This window comes from Macrobrachium rosenbergii, chromosome 8, assembly GCF_040412425.1.
Source record: "Macrobrachium rosenbergii isolate ZJJX-2024 chromosome 8, ASM4041242v1, whole genome shotgun sequence".
NCBI lineage: Eukaryota > Metazoa > Arthropoda > Malacostraca > Decapoda > Palaemonidae > Macrobrachium > Macrobrachium rosenbergii.
The window spans coordinates 45,275,144-45,297,313 of NC_089748.1; the positions used below are offsets into that span (position 1 = coordinate 45,275,144).

Here is a 22,170-nt window from a genome sequence, read left to right on the forward strand (position 1 = left end):
TACTTTGAAAGCATTCAAATTGTCTTGAACGGCTAGCAACTGAAAACCAGCCCCATGAGAACTAAATAAATAAGGCCAATGCTCTGGTTACAAAAAAAAAAAGAGGGGGGGGGGCCTTCCCATAAAGTCTGCCTCTTCAGTTAGTTCATATGAACGTGTTATTGCACAGGATTTATCTAATGTCACATTAGAAAGGTTAGTTGCCTGAAGAAATGTTAAGTGGCAATTTCAGCTTCAAGCAGCCTATGCAATTTGCAAAATACCACTTTTTTTCTGCCATCCATCCTAACAACTGAACATACAACAGAAAGACACACACATGGTAAAGTATTTTCAAAATAAGCAATCAAAGGTAAATGTAGTGAAAACAAATTGAAGTGAACACTACCACTGCTACCTTCATTCCATAAACAAAAAAACCTTGGCCCTTAAATCTACTAAATTACTCATCTTCAGAGTAGCTAATAAAGACAAAACAACTTGCTGCATTCTCTGCAAAACAGTAACTAGGTTTTAGCAAAATATACATATTATAAAAATCTATTTATTTTGAGAGTCCATTTAAATACAAAAGCACAGTTACCTACTTAAACACTGAACCTTTCTTGACAAACATTATACCCATCTTCCTCCCATTCTCTTTTGGTAACCAACATCTCTGGGAAGTGTGCAGATCTGCTTATGGCAGCACCTCCTCTCCAAGCATATGTAGATGGACTGTAAAAAACAAAAACAATTTAAAGATTCAAAATGAGAATACTTTCAAACTGCTTACAAATCATATATATAACCTCTTCCTTCTAGCTACACTAATCAGAGCCACAGGTGTGATGAATGTGGTTATGAATTGGAGTGAAAAGGATACCTGACTAATGTCAGCCTGGCTTACACCTTTGCCTAACCTTGTAATTTATGCAAAAGTCCATTAAGTCTTGAATCCATGAGTTATTCATTAACACTTTTTGCATCAAGTTTTCTCTATGAGGCAAGACATCTGAAAAGTTCTCTCCACTCTGTTCCGTCTTGGTTCCCCTGGAAGGTTACTGTTAACCAAACACCTAGTATACCATACTGTGCACATTACTAAATTTCATTGCAGTATCCTTTCTGACCCAGTTGCACCACTCTACCTTCTTCTGGCAACATAACTTGTTTAACTTTACCTTGTTCCAAATTCCACTTATTTAAAATGCCACACTAGTCCTGCAATGTAACTCTACGGTATCAAAATACTTTATATGATGATATATTTTGTGCATCTTATGCCCGAGTTCCCATCAGGTAAAAATATTCTTCATGTACTTCCTTCATTTTGCATCTTCCTGCTCATTACAGTCCTACCATTTCCATATTCACTATTTCTCTAACTAACTATTCTCCTATCCTCTTTGCATGTCCATAACCTTTGTGGATTTTCCAGTCTGTCCTCTAGCTATCAATCCAAACACTTTGCAGTCGTAACAAATCAGGATCTCCTGTACTTTTAAATGAGTCTACGCCTTGCTGCACAACGAATATCTTATACTCTATGTCCTACACTTTGCTATGTTTACTAATGGATGTAATTATTTGCCAGCTTTCAGCAATCCCCTCACGTCATCCAAGCTTTTAGTATTATGACCTCACAGTATCAGCTTTCCAATCCAATACAATGTCACCATTGTAATAAAAAACATTCTACCCCTTCCATGCTCTGCCACTGAGCATCTGTGACCATCTGTTACATTTTATAAGCAGAACTGCATTAAGCCAAACACCTCTCCTATAGCACCCTCATAACCACTTACCTTACTGGATTTTCTCATTTCCTTTCCAGTCATTACAAGCTGGTTCAACTGGTACCACACTGATTTTTAATCTACTCTTTTCCATTCTACTTTGCAACTTTCATCATTATGCTAATACTAGGTATTCTATATACTGAAGCTCCCAAGGACCTCACTTTTTCCCTGGTCCTATGTAGCTTTCTCTATTATAACTGTCAAGGAGAATGTCGATCCTGAATGGTAATCAACATTTGCCTTAAAATTTTTTTTTAGTTACAAAACCTCTCAATATCATCACTCTAGGTTTTGTATTATGACAGATTACCAACACTTGCTTGATGCATCTTTATGGTGTCTTCAGCACTTGTACTGTTGCTTCATCAAATAAACTGGGATTGATTTTCATTACCAAGCCAAACTGATAACTGATTTAAAGAAATTATTCTTGACTTTCTTTCAATATCCTTCCTATATTTCCTTACACTGCTCAAACAATCCTATTAAAACTCCACAGTTTCATTAATAGAACAAATATAAAATTTTACATTTTTAATTTATATGTTAATGTTAAAATTACTTCTGGCACAGTTTTGGGCATGATATTAAGCAAACATTCTCAGTTTTCTACTTACTTTTTAGCTAATGTCACATTAACTTCATAGTTGTCCGGAGCTAGAGATCTTACATCATTAAACACTCTGTCTTTAAAATCAGGGAAATTACAGTTGCCGCCTGTTAGAAGAACGTTCCTGGAAGTAAAAGAAAGTCATTTACATTAATAGATATTCTGAGTGATACCAGTCCAAGCGAGAAAATGTACATCACAGAAGACAGTGGAGAGAACTAATTTAACGTTTGACCCCATTAAACTGGAACTGGAATATAGAACTTAGGCCAAAGGCCAAGAACTGGAACCTAACAGGTCATTCAGTGCTGAAAAAGAAACAGAGTAAAAAGGTGTAACAAGAAGAGAACCTTGCAGTTGCCCTATGAAACAATTGTTATGAGAGGGTGGAAAGTAAGATGGAAGAATGAGAATATAAGCAGACGTACAGTAAAAAGCATGAAAGGCCTTGTTGCTAGGGGCTGAAGGGACACTGCAAAGAAACTAAAGTAATTCGTACATTACACTGCATGAGGTACACAAACCCCGTGGGGTTGATCCCATTAAAAAACTGACTCACTGAATTAATTGGCATCCCAAATACTGTACCATGATAACTAATGCCAATAAGTTTTTCCTTTTGAACTGTCATAAGTCATTCTGTCACTTTTTTACCCTAAGATGAAGATCATCTCTATTGCCCTGTCATAACATTTCCTTTGTATCTGGAAACAAATCAAGGGGTCCTGGGAAGGAACTCATAGACCTTTTTTTACCAGGAAAACACAACCAGAATTTTTATCTCTTTCTTGTTTTTATTCTTTGTCCATAAGTCCAGAGTTATTTTGATTTCTCTGCTTTTTAAACATGATTTGGACGTTGATGCCTGTTTGTGAAAGGTATGTGGTAAAACCATACAGTTTGCAAGCTTACAATTAGGTGATGCGATACACAGCTGTTGATTCATAATCAGTGGGTTCTATGGTAGCAGCTGGACAGATGGTCCTTATTTCAGGTAAATTTTCCCCTTCTAGCTACATTGGAAATGCAAATGATAACCAAAAAGGGAAAAACAATCCAGAGCTTTCTAAACTGTCGAAGAAAATGAGTTGTTAACAAGTTAACACACACACACACAAGATGTGAAGTTTTCTTGACAAAGTGGACCTGAGACTTGAGTTCCAGGTGTTTGCACAGGTACACAAACAGGCTATAAAAAATTCATGCATTTGACAGGACACAAATACTCTAGATTGTATCTTCCAATGACTAATTATATTTCCATGACATCAAGGCATTTGAGTGTGTGTAAGAGAAAACTTACAATATCGGTGAATTTAACCTACATAGCATCAGGTGGGAAAATAAAAAAAAAAATACTTTAAGTGTTCAACAACAATCACTCATATAGCTTCTTTAACAAGACTGTGAGTAAAGATAGAATACAGGATTTGGGCAAAAGGCCAAGCACTCGGACCTATGGGGTCATTCAGCACAGAAAGAGAAATTAACATTAAGATGATTTTCAAGGTGTAATGGGAGGAAAACCTTGCAATGTTGCACTATGAAACAACTGTTAGGAGAGGGCGGAAAGTAAGATGGAAGGGAATATGAATGGAGGTACAGTCAAAGGAATGAAAAGAGGTTGCAGCCAGCTGAAGGGAAGCTGCAATACCTTTTAAGTAATGCCTACAGTGCACCACGGTAAATTGCACTGACGGGCCTCTTCCCTCCCCTATGGGGGACTGTGAGTAAAGCAACATAAGTGGTTAGGATTTTGCATGACATAGTTTAACAGAATTATGGTACATGGCATAATTAACATTTTAAGCATGTTGAAAAATTAATCTAAAGGGTGTTTTCTAAACTACAAAAACTACACCATTATCCACAAACCTGAAAAGATGAGGCCGTGTTTCTTCAGGACATTTATTGATGGAATGGACAATGGCTTCAGTGATTCCCATTTCTTGAATGCCAACATCGTTGGGATTGAACAGAAGCTCTGGAATACTGAACCTTTCATTGTTGAGGCGGATTAACTGAAAAAGGGGAAACAAAAATGCTCGTACATATCGACAAGAAAGCACGGAACTTCTTTGTAACAAATAAAAAGAAAATTGTAATTCTTTCTCCAAATGTGTGGACCCTCCTACCTTTCCAATACATTATCAAATATGGCATTTGAAACATATATGTATTTTTAATTACATTTTTAGATAATGGAAATTTATTGAACCTGTCAGTGACTTGTTCAGTTCAAGTGCATGCTTATCGTGTGCAAAAACTTCACAGGCTGTGACCTGACTACCCTTGTGAGCAAGGAATGGGGTTTTGGGAGCCCATAGGTCTATATGCTCAGTTAGCAGCAACCACATGCTTGGCATCTCCCTCATTCACGTGATCTAACTCTTGACCAAAACCAGGGCACAAATCTTTTCATAAGAAGAGTTCAGCCAGTGACTGTAGTTCTTACCTGTTCACCAGCTGTAGCTTTTCCTGTTGACTCTTCCAAAGATCTGACATAGCCCCTCTTAATTGTTGTGAAATCTGGCAAAACATAATCACGAAGTATTGTATTTTCTTGTTTTGCCTGTCTGGCTATTCTCATGTCAGCATTGAAGTCTAAAGACACAAAACATGCATCTTCCTTCACTTGGTTAATCACAAAAGTCTCATCCATAACATTCAGCTGCCTGTTAAGAAAAATATTTCAGCATTTTAGAATTTTTTGCTTAAATCTGCCTTCCCATCCAACTGTCTGAAATAAAAAAATACCTTATCAACTTGAAAATGAAGCGTTGTATAATTTCCAGTATAATAATGTATTCTTGTCATTCACAGAAATATATCTCAGAATGTTACTCTGATTGCCAATACATCAATTACTGTGTATCATAAGTCTTTCATATCTATTAACTCAACCTTATACAGCCTGTGCAAATACCATACAACCCAATGTGCAATCTTTAAGCATATAAAAATCACTCAATAAAGAGGGTAGACTTACACATCATGCATAAAGTTGCTAGTACACAGCAGGAGAAAACAATGCTTATCAATAAAAATTATCCTTCAAATTTTATGGTCTATAGTAATGCATTCGGTATAATACTGAAATTCTAATTTCTATATTAACTTTTATTTTTGTAATAAAAAAATCTGTTAAGAAAACATAATCATGATTAAATGTACAGTTCTAAAAACCAAACTTTTAAAAAATATTAGCCTAACTGAGCACCTATCAAACTCCTAAGATACTCCACAGAAGTAGCAAAAAAATCCCTTCAGTTCCATCTAACAGGGTATGCATCCAGGACCTTCAGTGCCTCTGCTGGCAATTAGAATCAATATTTTTGTTATTTAGATTTACTGTCATTTTCTAAAGTATTGGTTTACATACAAAGAAATTAATGTTGCTTTTTAAAAATTATCTTCGTTTCATCACACTTGTTAGTTTACATTAGTCTGAAGAGCTATTTGGGTAGTGAGGCTTCTTCTTCGCTCCTAGAATAATGTAGCTGAGTATTGTGGAGACTTGAAAAGAATGAAAATAAAGAATGGCAAGTAAAAGTTCTGAGGACTAAAAAGTGGCCATGAATTGGTTAGTTATGTCTTAGCTGCTCAAACAAGGATGCAACATTCACCAAACCATAAAGGCATTAAAGCAATCACCCCAGAATACTATGCCTGAAAAGAAATGGGTAGCGTTGTAAAGATGGGAAAGCTGAACTTGGAGCACCAAACCCCTTTCTAGAACTAATTTTCATCACTATTTTTATTACTATAGGTAGTTTTACCAGACCACCAAGCTTAAATACTACACTCCCACAGGATCTTTCTTAAAACCTGGCCTACTGCTCCTACAGATCTTAATGAGTACAGATCAAAGACTTACGTGGTAGTTCTCATGGATAAATTTATAAAAAATAGGAGACTCCCAAAATGCAGTGTTAAAAACAGAAGGTCTACACAACCCTAATTCCAGGGTCAACCTTACTTGGGATGCTTCATACTAAGTAGTTTTCCGCAGGCCCTTAAAATAATTTGTCTTGGGTAGAAAAATGATTGTATTTTCTGAAGGTTCTGTTTTAGCAGAGCCAGTAGACAAAGATATACAAAAAACACCATATCTAAAAGATTTGGTTTTTTTAAGATACTTCCTCATGACTCTAACTGGGGATGGGAGAATGTCTTCCTCATTCCTTGCTTCAACTGACAATGAGAGGCATGACTAGAAGCAAGCTGTGCCAAAAGCTCCTTTGCAGCAGGAACAGAATTACCCAGCACACTCCCCAGGGATGCACTTGACTTGACACTCACAACATCTGTAGACAAGAATGTGAGCTAATGGCTGAAAGGGGCTTGTGCTGTGCTGGTGAGGCAAGTATGCAAGACAAGGCAGGAGTGGCATGAATTCAGCTCTTGTAGAAAATAAAACTCAGCCACTTGGAGAGGGAGATCACTCAAGAAGAAAAGATGGGCTGTGATCCTCAGAGCCCATAAGGCACCCACAGTGTAAGGTAGGTTATCTACGAGTTTATGTAAGCACTGCTAGCATAACCATAAATCTACATAGAACTGAACTTTGGTCCAGGTATTGGGTTAGAACTGAAATTCTGCATGTGCCTAACTGTCCCTTACGCATATATTCACTATAAGTAAAAGTAAAATTAGGGATACAAAAGGACTACAATTATGTAAAATACTATACTGTATACACAAATAAAATAAAATAGAAAAACAAATAATTAAAACTCAATAATTCTACTAAAAGAAGACACTACTAGCATAATCATATAGTTGAGTGCCTGATGTGTAAAAAGCTATGCTTTTCTATATAACTAAATATAATATTGTGCACCAATAAACAATATACACTAAATTACTAGGCATACGACAAGAGTATTGAACTGAACTCTATTTATAAGCTCCCCAAGTTAAACCTAGAAAAAATAAAATTTTTTTATAAAGTCAGTGCATTATGATAGCCTACACAGTAATCTGTAAGGTTTCTTGTGAAATTAACATACATTTAATTTTTCTTACCAAATATTACTAAAAATTTCCACAACATTTTCAACCACTTCAGTGTTTAATGTCTCCCTATTTGTAATTTATATTTTATATCATTCTCATGACTCCAGCAAGGCTGACTGCATCTACCTCAGCCATGCTCTAGGCTAAAACTCAATAATTCTACTAAATGCAACAGGCTTATATGTCATATATAAATACAAATACTTACCACACCGCTGAAGCTGAGAATTTCAGTTTAATGGTGTAGTTAAATCATTTTCATAGCTAACGAACACTGTTGATAAATATATACCTGTATGAAATGACCTCCTTCAAATGATTTGTAAGCACTTTTCCACCAACATCTACTCGTAAAATGGCATCCTTCTGCTTCTTGCCTTGTATATAAGGAACAATGTGCGTAAAACTGAATCCTGACTCCACCAGTAAACAGCAAAGTTCTCGTGGTCTATCACGATGATATTTGTGAACAGACAGATCACCAGCTGAAAAATATGACCCTGACCTTAGTTAATCAACATACATATGAAGCCTGCATCAACAATGCTTTGACCTCACCAGAATCAGCTTTAGGTCTTTATGTCACGAATATAAGTATGTGCAGAATTCTTAAAAGATTTTGCAAAAACATGTGTCAGTGCTGTAAGTAATTACATCACTAAGTGGACAAAACTTAATTGTGTCTGATGTTTTTAGAAATGGTAAATATCTCTACCTTCTCTATTTTTTATGACAAAATATTGAGTTGCAAGCATAAAAAATTACAACATAATTAAAAGCAACCTTTGTTGTACAACTAATCAATTAATAATGAAACATTTTTACAATATTTAATTTTCCCTAGCTATGCCATTACCTGATCCCCTTAACACCTTAAATGATTTTGGCATATTTTTTCCAATATCCTGAATTATATTACACAATACTGTAACTGTGCTATTGTTACTCCTAGACACTCTAAATAACTTACAACTCCATTCCTAAAAAATTTCTTATCTACTTTTGCACAGTGCCTTCTTCTTTTGTTTCAATCCACTGTGTACTTAGGTATTACACAGAAAATATGTACCGTAGTATATATCGTCAGCTAGGAGAAAGGCTCTATGTGTCTGAGCCTTGATTTTTTTTTTTGTTCCTGATCATTTCTATTCCATTCCTTTCTCTCATATACAGTTTTTATTAAGTTTCTAATTATCACTTAGCAGTCTTATGCACGGAAGCTAGTGGTAAAATGCAAGGTAATATGATTTTCATGAACCTGGTGGAAAAGAGGAATTTATTGAGGGGAGTAATTAGATATAATTTGCAACATAAACTTTCCCATAACACAAATTAGCCTCAACCACTTTTAGACTACTGTATTATGAAGAGGTTTTATGTACTCTTAAATTTCACACTTGTATTTCACCATTAATTATCTTGTAATTATTCAAAATGTACTTACTTCTAATAAATAATTATATAAATAACAAGACTACAGTGTCGCATTAAACATTTAATTCATCCTAATGGTTTCCATTTTATCATCTTTGGTGCCCTCAGCACCCTAAAATATACCATTAATGGAGTCTCATAATCCACAGTTGCTTAGATATTTGTATTTGACAGTTTTTTTTTAGTTTTTTTACTAACTAGCTGACAAACTTCTTCAATTTTACCTTGCACTCATTATTACCTATCCTTCTAAAGCAAATCCTTTGGATAAACCATCTAAGTACAGAAATGTGAATCAGTGGTCTTGTTGAAATACTTAACAATAATAATAACCTGGTAAGGTAAAGTTTGTGTCTCATCTACATATAGTACCTGTATTAGGATATACAAACCATTAATTCTCAGTAATGCATCAACATCATACTCCTCAAAGAAGATTTCGCTAATTCCTTCTTGAATGCTTGTGAAATTAAAATATGGTTCCGTAATGATCATTGTAGTGTTGGAGTGGTTCACGTTGAATACATCCTTCCCAAACAGGTAATCCCAGACAGTCTTTTGTATGTCCCAGTTTACTAAATATCCCTGTAACAAGGAAAATAACCCAAAATGATAAGCCATATCTGAAATGCAATTTTACAAGTTATTCCTTAGAATAACATTTGAACTTTTCCAATGTTGGTAAATGACAAATTCAAATTTACTGTTTACCAACAACACATTAAAAAAAATATTAAATACATTTCAAGCATACAAAAAGTAATCAGCTATTACTTGATTTCTAACTTCTCAACTTGACAGAGCAGTTTAAAAAAGCTTGAAATAATTTTAAGTTCCATAAATACAACCCCTTTGCTAACAATCTGTTCCTGGTGCATTGCTATACTAGACTAGGATTAATTTAATAATAAAAATCTTTGAGTCTGAGTCTTCTTCTCAGTTAAGTACCCCTAACAAAAGGAAACCTTCTGACACATATCACAGCTGCCTAATTGGACTACGTAGATGCAGAAATGGAACTACTGGAGGGCCAGCAGAAAAGTTAGTATCTATGTGCTTTGTATAAAACCATTTGGCTACTAAACTTTACTTAAAATGATATGTAGTTGGTAATATGAACTGGTAAATTTCCAAGATGGCACGTTCTTTCCCGGGTGCCCTCATCTTTAATGGTACTCTCCAAAAAAAGCACAAAAATTGAAAATGGAAATTAAATTTGCATCTGCATTGCTTATTATGAACTAGACTATGCAATGAATGCAGGGGAAGTGTTAAGATAGCAGACTGCCAGTACCAGTGAATGAAGGGCTGAGAGCAATGACTCGAGAGCTGATGAGGCCTGTACGAAGGCTTGCAAGGTGAGGCAGGCTTGGTGGATGATGTCATATCAGGAGAACACCTGCCCCTGCTGTAGATGGCAGCACTTGTTGCTAAAGAGATACATTCCCCTCCAAATTCCCTGACCAAAGTTCCATGAAAAGGCAAGGGTCTGAGGAATCCAAGACTCACAACTCAAGCGGATCCACAGCAAAGAGTGGCCAGAGATCCTTAATTGTCAAATTCCTCTCCTTAACATCATGTTGGTGAACTAGTACAGTGTGAAGGAAAGAATCAGCTGATGAGCCATGCAACATTCTCAAGTAAAAGAGCAAAATAGGCATACAAAATGCCATTAACGCTGTCACGACTAATCGAATGATGAAAGTTCGAGTAAACACCAAGGGTAGAAGAATTTCATGATGATGTTTCACATTCAAGCCTTAATTATATATTTCACATAAGCTGATACAGTAATGTGCAGTTGCTTTACTTCTCTGAAACCTATAAAGTAATTTTATAAAACAAGTTATCCACTAAACTCTAAGACAGTTACAAAAAATACTTGCTTTTTGAAAAGGAAGAATATAAAACAGACCAGAAGCATCTCGACAATCTTCAACCTGATCACCTATGAAGGGACGTCTTCTTTCACTCTTTGCTTTCATAATTGCATTAGGCATAACTCTGCAAAATAAAAAACAGAAGTACTGGATACCCTGATAAAGTGAATTACTTATCAATGACAGTTACTGCTGTACAGGTATTTCTATTTATTGTAATGAATACATATTTATGGAACAAGTCAAAATATTATAAAGTTGATGTTTCAATAAAAAAATATCAATCTAGTACTTAATAGACAGCTAGAAATTATTATGTAAAAGTCATAAATACTGCATATAAAAACAAAACACTGAAAGACAGAGGAATATAAAATCTCCTAAGTAATTGGTAGAGTTAACTGGTGGTAAGTGGTTGAGTGGGGAGTCTCCATTCACCTGTCATAAGCCAGCACTTTTTCCTTTGGCATCAGGGACTATTCAGGATGATTGAGGTGAGATTGCGACAGAAGGTTCTGATTTGTAAACCTATGATAAATACAAACATTTAACAATTTACCCCTTAGTTGAGAGGGTAGTTTTACAAATGACAGGCAGGTTGAATCTCCACTCAGAAATGTCATGTTCTTGGTCATGAAATGGGAAAAGGACATAATAATAATTCCTGTACCCTACTATACAATCGGGCGCTGAAAAATCTGGGACCATGTGGTACCCAATTGAATGGAAAGCAAAGGTCAAAAGGCAGCTAAACTCTAGGTCAGTTATAAAATAATGGGTTCAGAGGACTAAATGTGTGATTTGGGACTTCAATGTATTCTACTGAGCATGGACACTTGAAAAGAAAATGAAGATGGTTTTGAAATATGATGGACAGATGTGGAGACCCATGGCTGAAGTGAGTTGGAAACAACAAGAAACGAGGAAGCTTTTGACAGACATGGTGTCCAAGGGCTGGTACAGAGACACTTGGATGGCTAGAGGATTGTGATATGAAGGGGGATCAGAAAAAAAGTAGATATGGAATTCTGAAGCAGTAGGAAGGGCCAGTGAAACTAAAAATTGAGGCTTATACCCAAGAGCTACTAAGCTACTTACCTGGGCTCATTTTGATTAGAAAATCCTCCTTTGATTGAGTATGCTCCATTATCCAAAATGAAGACATTGGCCATTTAGGTGTTCGCTGAATGCAGTACTATATTCTCAAAACGTTCCTAACTGCTCCACAAACTGCAGCATATCAATTCAATCTGAAAATAAAAAAATTGTAAGAATCATAATAAAAGCAAAATATCAATCCTAAATTCAGGTGCAGCTCATAGGTTTAGAATGTTCAACATAATGAGGTTTATCAAACATGTATCTAAGTATGTATGGTAATCTTTTGTAAATAAGAGTCAGGTTTGATAACCCAAAGAACACACTATATTGTTGGTTGCGTTTTTGGAAAGCAGTGACTAATCATATCTACCATTCCATATGGATAGTGTTTTAGGACCTACTTCACGCTGTCGCAGGTCATTACCACATGGAACTTAAAAAATTACAGTACACTCTAGTTACATACAATGCAACTCTTGCTGAGTTTATTCTCTCCCATTAGAAACAGCAGAGATCTGGAACAGTTTAGTAATTTGTGTGGTCACTGAGGTGGAAGATACTCTAGTAAAAACACAACTTTTTTTGTTCTTTCGGTAAAACTATAGAACAGTTCCGCATGGGGTATTACCTTGGAATTTTACTTTTTCCACAGTATTTTGGTTGCTTATCAAGAATTTACTGTTATTTTTGGGAGGCTTACTGTAACCTCTGAACTGATAAGTTATTGTATGCTGGCCATCCTGGAATGCTATCATGCATGTGCAGTGTCGTAAGGCTACTTTTGGTAAAAAGTGGCGTTTCCTTCACAAGGGGGTCCGGCTAAGTAACATGGCCTACTAGGTTAGGTTAGGGTATATTAGGTTAGTATAGTTCCCTTTATAATAGGTTTCCTCAGCTGATCCCTTCTTGAACACATGGCTCCCTAATGACTTGCACGTGCGCAGAACAATTCCATAACAACAACATGACAATCTGGTCTTTCTCCCAGCGATTTCCCCCACACAAAACCTCGTGTTCCCAAAGGGTTTCCAACCATGTTGGACAGAGATACGAGGTTAATAATAATTGATCGACAATAAACAATACCACCTCCTTCATCAGCAACACTACAGGTATAGGAAAAATCAATTTCCAAGGTAATAGCCCATGCAGAGCTGTTCTATTGTTTTACCGTTCTTTCCCTTGAACCAATTACGGTACTCTAGTTTCCCATTGGTGCCACATTTTACATATCTAAACTTGTGGTGCGTTTTACCCTATATATATCATAAAAACTATATTTCACTAGTTTCAGACTGAATGGTTATGCTGTCTATACTTAAAATTTTACTGCCTGAGATGGATAGTGAATGCTTCCTGAAAAATTTTGGTAAGAGTGCAGCGACAAGGCAGATCAAAGACATAATTCTGTAGATCTAAGTGGTAGCTCCACGGCGGTGATTTACGTCTAACTTAACTTTTTCTACAGTTTTTTGGTTGCTAATTATGGATTTACCTTTGATTTTTGTCACACACTTGTATTTACTTAGAAATACCCATAATTCAATTGAGGTGCATTTTTACCTAACTTTCTCTTCACCTAACCTATCCTAGGGTGCCAAGTCCTGACTTAGCGTGGGGAGGGGGATGATTGTCGCATCTTGGACACAATCAAATTTTATATGGTGTATAACAAAATGGCGTAAGTGTGCAATTAGGAAATTCTGAACTAACACAAAACATTATGTGCAAAAGGCAATACTGCGTAAAATCAACTGATCATCTAGGGGCGTTCTCAGGTGAGGCTAGGTCTCCATTCTAGTTATCCCCGGTATTGCCACTGTCAAATCTCCCTAGGGAAACGAACCCAAAAACGGTAATAGCCATCCGTAGGCCTTAAAAATAATCAACGGTTTGCCTTCAGAAGCCTAGAAGTAAAAACTGATATTCATGGAACGAAAGGAGAACACGCAACCGGCGTATCCTTGGGTATCGGTAGTCTTAAGTCGAGATACATTTTGTTAAATTACGCTACGCCAAGACAAATAAACCTTATTTAATATATATTATGAGTTACTTACTGCCTCTTTTGAAAAGCACATCCACACTGTTTACCACTTTTTCATAAAATAGCGTGTTGTTCGTCAAGGTTTCTTCTGTCAAATGTTAGCGGCAACCATCAACAGTTTACGATGAGCAATGGTGTGTTTACATTGACTGTGAGTAGTGTCTCTCATTTGTCTGGCCATGGAAAATCCGCTGTACTTTGGAAAGCATCTATAATATGCAGGATTTATTTATTTAAACTTAAATTAGATTTTTATTCTAATTCTGATATGGTTCAAAAAGTTTTTTTAGCTTATTTGGTGAAACTCTTTTGAATGGTGTAACTATGTCAAGTTACGACTATCGTGTGCTTGTAATAAAATTATACACAGTAGATTAAATCAATTTAATTTTTTCCAGAATTTCAAACTTTTCTTCAATAATTATTCGAAAAGGGCTCATAATTTCTCACCATGTAGTATGGTTTATTTGACGGCGTTGATAGCGTAGTGAGAAACATGACATAAATTTATGGAAAATTTAGAATGCGAAGTTATTAAAGAAAAGTAAAAAAAACTGTTCACATTACCGAGGGTGATGGGCAATTTGAAAATTAGTGTAAATATTAAAAGCGAAAGTGCGTTGATCTGCCTGATAAAAGACCAAGAAAAGAAATAATCAGTGAAATGCTATCAATTAAACAATTAACATAAATGGGAGAAATGTACAAAGCGTATCAAGAATGGCAGCAATATATTATGTCGATCAGATCAGTTACACGTAAAAGATAAGGTAGATGATACATACAAGAAATGTGTATCAGTATGTTTGAATCGGAGATGTTTGTGTGAATCTACTACCCTGCAGTATTATATGGCCGAACCAGTCCGGGTAAACGATGAGGAACCAGGTAGGTCAATACTGACAGTATTGTTCTTGTTGTCAGATGGAGTGTAATCCTTTGTTACGCAAATATATATGAATAATATATTTTTCTCCACAAATGTAGTAGCCTGCTGTCAATTCCGTAATTATACATTATTTATATAATTCGATCATTTGATTTTAAGGATAGTTGGTTATAATAACGTAGATTTGCATGGTGGGATGAATGTTCGTAGGGACACCGTACATTATTGGCTGATATTTTTTATTTGTCACCGTTCATTCTGAACCTTATGGAAAAACATTTCTTTTTAATAGATTTGTAATTAACAAATGAAAAACGTGTTTTGGATGTAAGAAAAGAAAACGAAAATGTGTGAAAAACGTATAGGCGTATGTGCAGTAGCCTAACTTGGGACACGTGGGAGCCTTGAGGATGGCGACGTCAGCTAACCTTAGGCTTTTAACTGGGGTTTCCATTTGAAAACAGTTTATTACTCTCAGTGGCAGAGAGGGAAACTTATATTAGTCCCATTTCATCACTTTGACAAACATTTAACAGGCTAGGGCCAGTAGCAGAAAAGAAACATCACATACTAAATAAGAAAGGGTGAATAGTTTCCTTTGTGTTAGTTTGCACTTTGAATGTTTCTTACGATTATTTCGGTAGCAAATTATTAGTTTTAGTGATACTGGAACCCCATATAGCCTATAATTATGGGGGCACCATCATTTTGGTGTTTTTGGGGAAAATACAGAATGGGTTAAATACTTCACAGTGACGTCTTTGAACTACCCAAGGGCGCCGAGTCCTTACCATGTTGAGGGGTGTTCAACCCCACTTAACCTAACATAGGCACTATAAATAATAAAAATAGATTAAAATAAATTCAAGTGAATAAATAGTAGATAGTGAGTATCTATCTATCAGTAATATATATATATATATATATATATATATAGATATATAAGATATATATAGGCACTATAAATAATAAAAATAGATTAAAATAAATTCAAGTGAATAAATAGTAAGATAGTAGTGATTTATCTATCTGTAATATACATACATATATATATATATATATATATATATATATTTTTATGCAGTACAGTTCTTACATTTGACAGTCCCCTTCTAAGTTTAGCAACCATACACATTCTCTGGTAGTTTAATATCTTATGGGTTTATATTATTATTTTCATGATTGATACCATTAATTTTCTATTAGGCCTACTTTGGTACATGGCATTTTATAAGGAAAAATATTCACATACATAAAGGTGTTTATTTGATCCAATTATATTTACTGACAAAAGCACATTTTCTTGAGGGGACTACAGTCTGAGAGAAAGCATGATCACTGCTTTTTCTGGGTCCTGCGTTTGACAATGGCCGTTTGCCAGAGCAGTTTCTTTGCTTGCTCGCTTTTGATTTAGGATTTTGCTGACCTTATGTCAGCACAGGCCCATTGCTAAGTAATCAACTGGTTCTTAGCCACGTAAAATAAGTCTAATCCTTCGGGCCAGCCCTAGGAGAGCTGTTAATTAGCTCAGTGGTCTGGTAAAACTAAGGTATACTTAACTTTTTCTTGTTCCTAGAGCAATCTGCAACACTCTTGATGCCAGAATCACAATAAAAAGGTCCTGAAGTTGGTGTAAATGAAAGTCTGAATTCCCATTCCCTTTAATCCTAAGAGGCACAGTCTTTGGATATTATTAAGAGTACTAAAATTATATTAAAGAATACTATATTCTTAACTCATTCTTTCCATAATTGAAAAAAATTAACCCAAAGCCTAATGAGCTAACTACATAAAGGTATATCTAATTGTATGTGTGTATATATATATATATATATATATATATATATATATATATAATATATATATATATATATATATATATATATATATATATACATATATATTTGTGTGTGTATGTGTGTAGATGGCTCTGGATGAAGTGAGATTATAGTCAAAGTGTGCTAAACTGGCTTGTGCTTTTATGGTTTGGCTGACATAATGCCAGCATTGGTAAACTGGCGTACAAGCCACGCTCCACTTCCATAGCTAAGGTAGCTGATGTAATGAGACTTGATATTCTGTCAGACGTTGAAAATGAAGCACATTAAAATTGAAGGGATTATAAGGCATAAGCAGTGTAGACAAGATGTCAAAAACTTTTAGCATGTATTGCAAGTGGTGTTGCTTCTCTCTCTCTCTCTCTCTCTTTCATAATGGGTGGTAATAAAACAAGAGAAGAGCTGAGGTATAGTAAGTAAAGCAAGGAAGGTAGCAGTGTTTTTGTAAAAGAAGAGACCTGAAGAGTGCACAGAAGTCAGGGTTCGAACGTACTGTATGATGGGATTTTTAACCTGATGTGAAAGCATGAAAATAGGTTGAAATGGGGATGTATAAAAGTAGTGCTTGGAAAGTTAAGAATAGCTACAAAGGTAAAAATGATATATATATATATATATATATATATATATATATATATATATATATAGTATATATATATATATATATATAATATATATATATATATATATATATATATATATATATATATATATATATATATATATATATATATACATATATATATATATTTGTATATATGTATCTGTAGTAAAAGTCAGTTTCATTTTGGAGGAGGGTTTAGATTAGATCTTTAGGATCCTCACCAATTGTCATTCATGAAATTTCCATCTCCCAAACCAATTAGCATATTCCAGCACAACATTTAAGTGAAGAATGTCCTGGAATTTTAAGTGGAGAATGTCATGGGATTATAGAGATCATTATGACATCATCAAGAATCTCACAGCCAATCCACAAGTGAAGTCATCCCTGAATCCAGTGAAATAGGACATGTGTCGTAGGCAACCGCGCAGTTGCCTGCGGCAGCAGACATAAGCAGGGACCTCGTTCCTTCCATTTTGGAGGGGAGTACTGTCAGCAACCTGAAGAGAAAAGAGGAGATTGTCTTTAACCCTAAGAACGAGTAACAGACGTAGAGAGACAATATCATCCTGGTTTCATTCATAACCTGAAACACGAAATTAATTGCATTGTAATGGTATTTAGTGGTTTAGTTTTTTTTTTTTTGGGGGGGGGGCATTCTGGAGGGGGAAAATGATTCTTGACAAGTGTCTTTTTTTCATCTGGTTACTTTATGTTAGTGACTCTCAAGTTTGAACTACCTCAAATACCTGACTTTAAAATACCCAGGCACTCCACAGACATATTGGGATGTTTATAGACTGCTGAATTTTACTATTCTTCTCTTACTGATCCTTTCTCTACGTTTTTCTTTGGTATAAATTTTTCCTCTAAGACCTAAAATCCGTGAAACAAATTATATAGTATTTATATATATATACATATATATATGTATATCCTACATGTATTGCAGAAGGAAATGAAAGTTTAAATCATGACCGGTTTTGCTTTAAAATATTTTAAGACATCACTCTTGAAGATGTGTTATGAAACTTAAGACAAAACCAGTCAGGATGTTCATTGCATTCTGTGAAAGAGAAATATATATATATATATATATATATATATATATATATATATATATATATATATATATATATATATATATATATATATATATATAATATATAATTGTGTGTGTGTGTGTGTGTAATAAAGTTTAGACGTCGGTTCCTTACGGGGATACTGAAGAAGGCACAAAGAAGGACGCGACTTCACAGGCCATTCGAGAGGCGCACTCGTGGTTCTCTGACAGAAAGTCTTGAGCAACTGTCCACACTCCCTGGAGGCTCTCCTCGGAAGGAAATAAACTTGAACCTGGAAGAATTCAGTCATGAGGCTATGATTTGAAAGAAGAAACTTGCCATCAACTGGTATGACCTCGATATGAGTGACTTGTTATCCTCAAGGTATTATGAAAGAATGCAAAGACTGACAGATGAAAGGTAAGTCAAGGTCAAGGTCTTGTTTTTACCTTCTCCCCGCGATTTGTGACAGCCGCAGCTTCTTTTCCGGATTGTCTTCTTCCCTTCCTCTGTCGAGAACTTGAGATCTACGGAGTCCCAGTAACCGGTCTCATTCTGACGGGCTTGACGACCCACTATGAACTGGTTCTCATTATAATCTTGGTTTACATTCAAATTGTTGTTCGTGTTGACATCCGAGTTGTCGTTGGTATTAACATTCGTGATGGTGTTGACGGTAGAAGTTGAAGAAGCGCTGTGTACCGTGTTGTACAGGGTCGCGCCAGTGACAACGCCATTGAAAATCAGCAGCATGCTCAAGATGATTCCTAAAATGCTGAAACGGAAAATCCGCGGACAAAGAGGATGTCCCACGTTCTTCTCTTCAGGTTGTAGCAGCAGATGAACCTTAGGGTTATGATCGTCGTAAGTCGAGTAAGGGTCATGCTGGCGTTCGTCTTGGCTGTGATTATCTTGGTACGACTCGTGGCTGATATCGCCGGCAGCATCATCCGGAGAAACTTCGTTGTTTTCGTGGTGGAGATAACTGCTATACTCTCCGGCATCCCTCAGATGAACCTTAGTGTTATGATCGTCGTAAGTCGAGTAATGTTGGTGTTCGTCTTGGCTATGATTATCTTGGTACGGCTCGTGGCTGATTTCGTCGGCAGCATTATCCGAAGGGACTTCGTTGTTTTCGTGGTGGAGATAACTGCTATACTCCCCGGCATCCCGCAAGTTGCGAGGATTCCGGGAACCTGAAAATAAATAAAGTCTAAGGCTACAGAGCGTCTTTGTGATGCCTCTTGGGATAGGCCTACTTGGCTGCATTTTAAAGTATTTTTAGAATTTCACGTATCCCAAACCTTAGTACAGTGTAACACCGTCAAGCATTTTGCTATTGCAGATAGACTTTAAGAGTTAGAGGCTGCATTTTAAAGTATTTTTAGAATTTCACGTATCCCAAACCTTAGTACAGTATAACACCGTCAAGCATATTGCTATTGCAGATAGACTTGAAGAGTTAGAATCTCCAGCACACGAAAGAAAGATATTACAATCGTGTGATCAGATATTTGCTGTGATAACGATATAAACTACTATGGTCTTGGTTTAGATTGAAGAATTGATGCGCTGACCAGAGAGAGAGAGAGAGAGAGAGCGCTGACCAGAGAGAGAGAGAGAGAGAGAGAGAGAGAGAGGAGAGAGAGAGAGAATAAACCTTACCATCTCTGCCGACGGAACTCGCGGTCCCATTCGTCTCGTTCAAGGCAGATCCACTGATGCCGGGGAGAGCGTAATGGTCGCCGTAGAAGCCGACGAGAATGACGGTCGCAATTAATTTCAACCTCATGATTCTTCTGGAAAGGAAACCAAAATCTGTTAGGCCTAAGTGTGCTGTTCATTGGTTAAGCAAGTTAGTTATCTTTAGCAGACGGGGGTTCTGCTCTTTCGAAGAGGACACCATGTCTTTTCTCCCCATAGGGTTGGCATTGCCGTCAGTGCACCTCATATGGTATGCATTTTAGGCATTACTATAGGTATATGTAGAATCTAGTGGCCACTTTTCACTAGATACTTATGTATATGTAATAGACACAGTGCCCTCTTAACTTCTCGAATTCTTAACTTTTTGGGTGCGTTTTTCACTACAAAGCCTCAGATCCAAATGCAAGAAATGTGAAGTAATTTGCAGTGTCCCTAGGGCCCGTAGCCTGTACCCACTTTTTTAACCTTACTCTCTACCTTTGTTCCCACTTCCTTTCCTGTGCCCAACCACTTCAATTCTCTCCTCTTCACCTGTAAGAACTGAATGGCTTATAGAGCCCCAGTGCTTGGTCTTAGCCAAGTTTTTATACAATAATCAGTCACGCGTCTTTTCAAAGGTGTCAAAGCCACCGGATTTTGAAAGACCACGCATCCAAAAAATGTACACCATTTAAACTCGTCCTGTCATCACTCTTCCCTGACGGAGTTCCTAGGCTATAATTCACTGGGTATGACAACTGGGGAGAATTGGGCTAATATAGAATATGTCGTCGCCATGGGACTTGTGATATGACATTACAGAATAGCTATTTTGTCACCTTTCTAAGCATTAACGCTATAAACGCGTGAGTTAATGTTCACCAGCCTTCTGTCTGAAATTACCAAAAATGGGAAACCAACTCCCTAATATTTATGTACGTGAGATCCAGGTTTCCGAGAACACGCAAAAAGTCCAAAACGTAATTATGCGAGTTGATGAAAATCGTATAATTTTTGTGCCGTGTAAATAATTAGCGGATCGCAGTGTTTGTTTATTTTTTTATTTTTAAGGACATCTTTTGAATTTTTTTATCTGTATCCAGCTGTGTCATTTCACTTGCTTTCCTTCTGTTAAATGTAGTCACTGGGCTATCAGACACAAAATTTCTAGTTAAAAGTATATATATATATATATATATATATATATATATATATATATATATATATATATATATAATATATATATATATATATATATATATATATATATATATATATAGTGTATTATGTATTTATGTATATACAATGCAAAGAAACGAATATAGGGAGAGATTATTCATTGTACATAAACTAGAAAATGCACGCATTATTTTGAGTGTGAACAGTTTTGAGTAACTTTTTCTTTAATCCAGTTTTCCACAGTGCTTCATTTTCTAAAACATGTAATAACCGTTATGTATGAATGATGTCTCCTTACCGATTAATTCAATTTCAAGTTAGTCCTTTTTTATTTGTAAAGTTTAACATCTCTATGTTACGAAACAGAGGATACATGCAAGTACACCTGAGAGAGAGAGAGAGAGAGAGAGAGAGAGAGAGAGAGAGAGGAGAGAGAGAGAGAGAGAGAGAGAGAGAGCCACTAATAACATGCGTGTACATACATGATGAAGAAAAATGGAATCGAACTTATCGGCACGACAAATTGTACCATGTCTTTCAAAACACTTGTGACATTTCCATACACAAGACACAGTTCACGAAAATTGAAAAAAAAATAAGAAAAACATTCAATCACCTACCGTATGTCAATCAGTGTTGAAACGACGTCGCCTGGGGATGCACTGACACCGAGTCGCCTGGCTTCCTCTCTCTCTCCTCACTCATCCGTGAGCTCTCAGTCTTGGCCCGGTCATAAATCATAGATTGCCAGGCTAATTACGCTCTCCCAGATGTGATGACCGATAGTTAACTGGAAGTGTCACTCCGAAGCCATTTCCGTCTTCATTTTTATTGTTTTTCTGAGGTGCCGGTTTCATGTGGTAGTGTTAATACTAGTAGTAGTAGTGGCAGGTGGGATTTGCCTTTGAAACGGCTCCAACTGTCCGACCCAAGTTTCGTCAATCAGAGATCTCCATAACTTTTGTTTGTCGCTGTAACGGCGCACCCTCTCTAATCTACCTTTTCTCCACCCGTTATGTGGGGATAGTCCGTTAATCA

At 36.2% G+C, this 22,170-nt stretch overlaps 3 protein-coding genes across 4 annotated transcripts in view; 1 reads left to right on the top strand and 2 right to left on the bottom strand.

Annotated features, from left to right (window-relative positions):
* Positions 1–530: 530 nt before the first annotated feature.
* Positions 531–14,019, bottom strand: Arp6 (Actin-related protein 6). The gene is made up of 9 exons (XM_067107647.1): positions 13,886–14,019; positions 11,823–11,974; positions 10,731–10,848; positions 9,237–9,429; positions 7,703–7,895; positions 4,847–5,066; positions 4,267–4,412; positions 2,399–2,515; positions 531–717 (listed from the first exon to the last, which is right to left on the bottom strand). The coding sequence occupies exons 2-9, from the start codon at positions 11,894–11,896 to the stop codon at positions 588–590; spliced, it is 1,191 nt and encodes a 396-aa protein (XP_066963748.1). The 5' UTR covers positions 11,897–11,974; positions 13,886–14,019; the 3' UTR covers positions 531–587.
* A 402-nt stretch (positions 14,020–14,421) lies between these two features.
* The window catches only part of LOC136840777 (cuticle protein 8-like), a 151,160-nt gene continuing 143,411 nt past the window's right edge, over positions 14,422–22,170 (top strand). The window contains exon 1 of one of the 2 annotated variants that reach the window (XM_067107649.1): positions 14,422–14,760. Coding sequence is in view for 1 of the 2 variants with exons in the window: in XM_067107652.1 (XP_066963753.1) it covers positions 14,749–14,760 (12 nt within the window). In the remaining variant the exon portion in view is untranslated. The remainder of the gene's footprint in view (positions 14,761–22,170) is intronic. The other variant, XM_067107652.1, reaches the window with a different exon arrangement.
* LOC136841258 (uncharacterized) lies at positions 17,375–22,008 on the bottom strand. Its single transcript, XM_067108262.1, has 5 exons — positions 21,753–22,008; positions 19,933–20,066; positions 18,717–19,463; positions 18,421–18,559; positions 17,375–17,703 (listed from the first exon to the last, which is right to left on the bottom strand). The coding sequence occupies exons 2-5, from the start codon at positions 20,057–20,059 to the stop codon at positions 17,562–17,564; spliced, it is 1,155 nt and encodes a 384-aa protein (XP_066964363.1). The 5' UTR covers positions 20,060–20,066; positions 21,753–22,008; the 3' UTR covers positions 17,375–17,561.